General features: G+C 44.6%; 1 protein-coding gene across 1 annotated transcript; it reads right to left on the bottom strand.

The window, feature by feature from the left end:
* Positions 1-2,344: 2,344 nt before the first annotated feature.
* On the bottom strand, positions 2,345-6,889 carry LOC137381117 (probable G-protein coupled receptor 139). The gene is made up of 4 exons (XM_068053504.1): positions 6,637-6,889; positions 5,308-6,186; positions 3,606-3,777; positions 2,345-2,411 (listed from the first exon to the last, which is right to left on the bottom strand). The coding sequence occupies exons 1-4, from the start codon at positions 6,887-6,889 to the stop codon at positions 2,345-2,347; spliced, it is 1,371 nt and encodes a 456-aa protein (XP_067909605.1).
* Positions 6,890-7,359: the final 470 nt, after the last annotated feature.

Here is a 7,359-nt window from a genome sequence, read left to right as displayed (position 1 = left end):
TGGGGGCGGCTGATTGAAGGTAAATCAACATCTGACATGTGGGAGTCTTTCAAACGTCAGTTGATTAGAATCCAGGACCTTCATGTTCCTGTGAAGAAATAGGATACGTTTGGCAAGTTTCAGGAACCTTGGAGAACGCGGAATATTGTGAGCCGAGTCAAAAAGAAAAAGGAAGCATTTGTAAGGGCTGGACGGCTAGAACAGTCGAATCCAGTGAGGAATATAAAGACAGTAGGAAGGAACTTAAGCAAGGAGTTAGGACGGCTAAAATGGGTCATGAAATATCATTGGCAAACAGGATTAAGGGAAATCCTAAGGTTTTTTATACGTATATAAAGTGCAAGAGGGTAACCAGGGAAATGGTTGGCCCACTCAAAGACAGAGGAGGGAAATCTATGTATGGAGCCAGAGGAAATGGACGAGGTACTAAATGAGTACTTTGCATGAGTATTCACCAAAGAGAAGGACTTGATGGATGATGAGCCGAGGGAAGGGGGTGTAGATAGTCTCAGTCATCTCATTATCAAAAAGGAGGAGGTGTTGGGTGTCTTGCAAAGCATTAAAGTAGAGAAGTCCCCAGGGCCTGATGGGACCTACTCCAGAATACAGAGGGAGGCAAGGGAATAAATTGCTGGGGACCTGACAGAAATCTTTGCATCCTCATTGGCTACAGGTGAGGTCCCAGAGGACTGGAGAATAGTCAATGTTGTTTCTTGGGTAAAGGAAGGTAGCAAGGATAATCCATGAAATTATAGGCCGGTGAGCTTGACGTCAGTGGTAGAGAAATTATTAGAGAGGATTCTTCGGGGCAGGATTTACTCCCATTTGGAGATGTACTTATTAGCGAGAGGCACCAAGGTTTTGTGAAGGGGAGATCGTGTCTCACTAACTTGCTTGAGTTTTTTGAGGAAGTGACAAAGATGATTGATGGAGGAAAGGCTATGAATGTTATCTATATGGACTTCAGTAAAGCCTTTTACAAGGTCCCTCATGGCAGACTGGTACAAATGGTGAAGTCAAACGGGATCAGAGGTGAGCTGGCAAGATGGATACAGAACTGGCTCAGTCATAGAAGACAGAGGGTAGCAGTGGAAGGGTGCTTTTCTCAATGGAGGGATGTGACTATTGTTGTTCCGCAGGGATCATTGTGGGACCTTTGCTCTTTGTAGTATATATAAATGATTTGGAGGAACATGTAGCTGGTTTGATTAGTCGGTTTGCGGACGAAACAAAGGTTGGTGGAGTTGCGGATAGTGATGAGAATTGTCAGAGGATGCAGCAGCATATAGATCGGATGGAGACTTGGGCGGAGAAATGGCAGATGGAGTTTAATCCGGACAAATGTGAGGTAATGCATTTTGGAAGGTCTAATGCAGGTGGGAAGTATACAATAAATGGCAGAACCCTTAGGGGTATTGACAGACAGAGAGATCTGGTCGTACAGGTCCACATGTCACTGAAAATGGCAACGCAGGTGGATAAGGTAGTCAAGAAGGCATACGGCATGCTTGCCTTCATCGGTCGGGGCACAGAGTATAAAAATTGTCAAGTCATGCTGCAGCTGTACAGAACTTTAGTTAGGCCACTCTTAGAATATTGCGTGCAATTCTGGTCACCACACTATCAGAAGGACGTGGAAGCTTTGGAAAGGGTACAAAGAGGTTTACCAAGATGTTGCCTGGTCTGGAGGGCATTAGCTGTGAGGTGAGGTTGGATAAACTTGGATTGCTTTCCCTGGAACGACGGAGGTGGAGGGGCGACATGATAGAGGTTTCTAAAGTTATGAGCGGCATGGACAGAGTGGTGAGTCAGAAGCTTTTTCCCAGGCTGGAAGAGTCAGTTACTGGGGGACATAGGTTTCAGGTGTGAGGGGATGTGCGAGGCACATTCTTTATGCAGAGGGTGGTGAGTGCCTGGAACTTGCTGTCGGGGGAGGTGGTGGAAGAAGGTGCGATAGCGACGTTTAACAGGCATCTTGACAAATACAGGAATAGGTTGGGGATAGAGAGATACGGTTCCCGGAAGTGCAGAAGGTTTTAGTTTCGGCAGGCATCAAGATCGGCACATGCTTGGACGGCCGAATGTTCTGTTCCTGTGTTGTACTGTTCTTTGTTCTTTGTTCTTTGCAGTTGGAGTAGCAGAAGGCATTAGCTAAGCCGCCACAGGATATGTTGTTAAATGATATTAAGGCTCATAAGGATTGGAAGAAATGTCCCAATTTAAATATCCCAATGGATTGGTTGACGGATGGAAAATAGAGAGTCAGAATAAACAGATCATTTTGGGATATTAGTATGTAACTCGAAAAATGCTGTAAGAATATGTGCTTGGACCTCAGCTATTTTCATTCTATATCAATGACAGATGAGGGGACCGAGTGAACAATATCCAAGGTTGTTGATGATGCAAAGCTAGATGGGAAAGCAATCTTTGAGAAGGAATTAAATAGGCTGCTAATGGATCTAGACAGGTTAACTGATTGGGAACGAAGTTGGCAGATGGAGTATATTGTGGGAAAAAGCAAACATATCCTCTTTGCTTGGGAACAATGGGAATGCATTTTTATAGAATGTGAAAGCCACATAAATGTTGACATTCAGAGGGGTTTGATGTCCTTGCAGACAAATCACGGAATGTTAACACGTGGGTACAGCGAACAATTAGGAAGGCAAATGATATGATAGCCTTTATTGCAATGGGGTTAAAGCTTGTGAGTAAGAAAGTCTTTGTGGAATTACATAAGGTTTTGGTGAGACCACTCCTGGAGAATTGTGTCCAGTTTCAGTCACCTCTCCTGACAGGGTGCAGTGGGGGTGTAACGATGGTTCACGAGATTGATTCCTCGGATGAGAGGACTGTCTTCTCAGGAGAGAGTGACTAGAATGGCTTATGATTTCGTGAGTTTAGAAGAATGAGGGAGGTGTCAGTGGAAGAATAAAGATTATTGGAGGGCTTGTCAGAATAGATGCTGAGAGGCTGTTTCCCCTGACGGGCGAGTCCAGAACTAAGGGTTATAGTCTCAGGATAAGAGATCGACCATTTCTGACTGAGACGAGGAGGCATTTTTTCATTCTACTCCAGAGGGCTGAGCATGCCCCGTCGATGAATATAACCAAACTGAGATCGCTAGACCTTTGGGCAATCAGGGAATCAAGGGAAATGTCAAATAAAGCGAGTTGGTGAAGTTGATGTGGAAGATCATCCATAATGTTTTGAATGGGGAAGCAGAATTGAAGGGCCGATGGCTTACACCTGCTCCAATTCCTTATGTTCTTCCTGGTGGCCTGGATGAAGTGCTGATATTAAACCAGACCCTGATTTCCACAAAGGAGAAACATAAAGGGGAAAATGCGCTAATCCGTAATATTTGAAGAAAGATCATATTAAAGAGGGAAAGAAAACCGGAGACACATGCAGTCTTGCATTTATAAGCCCAGTATCATACCACTTGGCCATCCTGCCTGCACTCAGCATAACCAAGAGACATCTGGGGAGTAATCCGTGATTCATTTCAATTCGGTTCAAACAGCACAGAGACGTAAGAACAGAAATAAAGAGGGATTGTGGAGCGGGAATAAGATCATTTACTTCATGTAATCATTTACAAAATTTCCATCATGTAATCTTTATTCAGACTCTCCGCTACCATCCTTAGCTTTTCCCCACACCCACTGCTCCTCGGAGAACAAGAATCGCTGTTATTGACCCACTTGTTGAATTTGCCAACTCTTTCATGTTGGACAGGGTTGGAAGAACATGAATTGTTTTGATGGTGTCCTACACAGGCGTTACACCAGATGCTGTCACTTTGAACACAGGAAATTCCATTTCAGATGCTGCGGATGTGCATATGTCCTTGTTGAATGAAAAATTGCATTGTGCGTGCTGAACGAGCACCATGCATAACTGTCGATTGTGTTTAGCTTTGTCTCCTCTGAGGGCGATGACATTGTGGAGAAGGTTGAGCGCACAGTCGACGTCTGACAATACTGGAGAAACAAGCTTCTGGAATGTGCGAGGTGCTGAACTTAGTCGATGGGACATTCTGCGGTACTGAAACATGCTGCCGTGTGCAACAAAGACTTCACTCCGCTAGTGGTATCTGACGATATTTCTTGGATCAAAGGGAGAAGGTACTTGTCCGAATTAACTAATTAATAATCACTGAGCAAGCAAATACAACACTGCCCCTCCAGGCGTGCTGAACTCCATCAGTACTGACTCTTCAACAATGCAGCGCTCCTTCAGCACTGCAGCTCGACAGTGCAGCGGTCCCACAGCACAAATCGTCTGAGAGTGTGGCATTTCATCAGTGTTAGGAAACCACCCATTTGGCAGCGCAGCACTCCCTCAGTACTCACGCCTGTGAGTACGGCACTCCCTCAGTACTGACACAGCGACAGTGCTGCGCTCCCATGTGCTGCCGCTCGGACTGTGTGGCATTTCGTCAGTACTGACCTTCTGACAGTGAGGCACGCCCTCATTACCAGGTAACCGGTGTGCAAATTGGCTTTTTAGGATATTGTGAATGGAATCCTTGAACTGTTGACTCAGAGGTGAGAAACCATCCCCCTCCCCCTAGGCTAACTCTAGCTGGATTCCTGAGGAGAGGGAGCCATTAACAATCTCAGCGGACATGGGGACACAGTTCTAAAAAATAGTCACAGTCATGAAACACTAACTTTGGTTTTCTCTCCACAAACACTGTTTAACCTGCATGAGTTTTTCCAGCACTTACTGTTTTGTTTCAGCTGACATGGGTATCAGTAAGGACCCCGGCCCTGCCCATTTGAGCAGTAGAGAAATTGAGGCAGCGGAGCTATCCATTCCCGTGCTGATCCTGACCCAGCTCCCTCACACAGAGTCTGGACATCCCGCGTAAGCCCCTGGTCTGGTCTTGCCCAGGTGTCATCGCCCTCATATCCCACCCCTAACAACTGACTGAGAGAGAGAGAGGGGCATCAATGACCAAGCAAGGGGGAATGGAAGGGGGACACACACAACACAATGTGTGCTAATAAAAATGAACAATTCACAAAAGATTTCCAGCATCTGTAGCACGTTGGACGTTTTTCTTCTTCGCAAATGTGAGGAGCTAAGAATCAAGCCAATGAAGTTGGAGGTGAGATAGTGGGTGGTGTTTTATTCCTTCTGTCCTATAGGGGATTCTCTGACTAACCTATGAAAGTCTGGGGATAAGTAATAGCTCCTTGGACTGGAAGCACTGTGAACGACCTCTAGGCTGCTGTCAGTTGTTTTGTTTACAAATTAAATTAATAATTGGTTTGACTGAATATTTCAACGCACCTTTGAACTGCTCTCTGAACTTGGTCTGAGTCACCCCATAAATAAATGTGTTTGTACAGCAACTTAAACAACGCAGCATATATCCGACTTGGCCAATGATATATTCAGATTCGTGGTAATTCTCAGGATCTGTTCCTGTAATGCTATAATATAAGAAATCGATAATATATATCAACCAGAGAAGAATGAAGCTGCCGGACACGGTGAAGAGTAAAATCACAGACTTCCTTCTGCTCTCCATCTCTGGGTCACTGCGATTCTCTCCCTTGCTCTGATGCCGCAGTTCCTTACGGACTCGACTGGCCACTAAAATGTGTCTGACTGTCATAGCGTTGAACAAAAGAATTAATGCAAATGGCAGTAATGGGGTTAAAACTGCATCACACCAGTCAAATACCACCCATCCGGGCTCAGTTAAATAGCTTGACTTTATAAAACAGCCCCATGGTATATTGTCACTTATCTCTCCAGGTTCACGTGTAAAGTAGAAAGGGATGTTTTTTAATCCGAACAGAATGCAGGATGTTGCTAGAACCTCAGCCACTGTTTTCTCAGTGCAATATTTAGTTTTCAGCTTCTGACAACAAATGGCTACAAATCGATCAAAAGAGAACGTGACAGTAAACCAGACAGAACAGTCCGTGGCTGCACGGCTCAGGGCATAGATGACACTACACACAGGAGTGATGTTCAGGACAGATTCTGGGAAATAATAATAACTTATACGCCACAGTATGACATCAGTGATAATGACCAGTAGATCCGCCGTTGCCATGGCCACCAGGTAGCGAGTGGTGCAGGTGGAGAGACCGCATTTTGCCCGGGACAGGATCACAATCGCCAGTAAGTTAACTGTCAGAGAGAGAAGGGCAAAGAGATCTGAAATTACTGATCAAATGTTCCCTGTGCCTGACCCAGACAGCAGGGAGAGGATTTTCGGGATTTCTTTTTAGTTTTTGTTGTTTGGAAAGGAGGTATAATATCTAATAATATTGAATAAATTCTACGACAACTTCAAGACATTTAAGGAATAAAGGAGGAAATATTTAACAAAGTAATCGAAGAGAAATAACAGAACTGAGCAGCTGAAAACATGTTTGCACATTTTCATTCTGAGAGACAGGCATGGACAGACAATGGGAGTGCTCTTTGATTCAATTAACACGAATGGTCTGGAAGATAGTGATGAAAAGACAGCTTTTGACCTCATATGAGACAAAACATCCCCCCCGCCCCCCACCCACTACTGAATATTTCTGGGAGGCTCTGGAATCCAACATCCCTCCCAGAAGCTGCTGTTTCAAACAAACAGGTGGCCACCTGACCTACCTGCTGGTAAGACAAGTAGCTTTTTGAATTGTGACGGAAAGGAAAAAGCCTGCAGCTGGACTGGCAGAAGGAAGGTCTCTCTTTCTCTCTGAAGCACTCTCCAGCAAAGTCTCAGGAAAACCACCGTGACAGCGTGAACTGCGAGACTACAGACGAAGCATTTCTTCGGCCTTCTGGTTCCAGAGAAGCAAGTCTGAAATTGTGCAGCTGGCCCCAGAGACAACTCCAAGACCTCAACTTCACTCAAGGACATTACATCAAAGACAAAGTCAATACCTGTATTCCATTTATTGCCAGCTCTACTTCAGCTACTCCCCTAATTCTTTCTTCCCCTTTATATCTACATGGGTATGTTTTTTCTCTCGAATGCTTGCGAGCTTGTTTGCATTGCGTACTTTCAACTGGGTTGGAGTGATAATACGACCAATAAACAGACGTCTTTCTTGATTAAATGTAAGAAAACCTGTCTGATTGCTTCATTTACAATGATAATTATAGTGCAATGAGAAAAGGATCACTGAGGCGGCAAGCTAAAATCACTGAGTTTGAAAAGATAAACCCTGTTATGTCCAAACGAGGAAAGGGGCAAGTGGGGACCCTGAGCCCTCTTCTTCACCTGGTTGCTACAGAAATTTGGAGGACAGTATCCGAATTGGACCTGCAGACAAATGCAAAATTTGAAGTCTGAAATCAAATAGGTCCAATTCAAAAAGAGAAAATACT

The sequence above is a fragment of the Heterodontus francisci genome, chromosome 21 (assembly GCF_036365525.1).
Source record: "Heterodontus francisci isolate sHetFra1 chromosome 21, sHetFra1.hap1, whole genome shotgun sequence".
Lineage (NCBI taxonomy): Eukaryota > Metazoa > Chordata > Chondrichthyes > Heterodontiformes > Heterodontidae > Heterodontus > Heterodontus francisci.
Note: the sequence above shows the minus strand (reverse complement) of the source record. Positions and strands in the feature narration are given on the sequence as shown.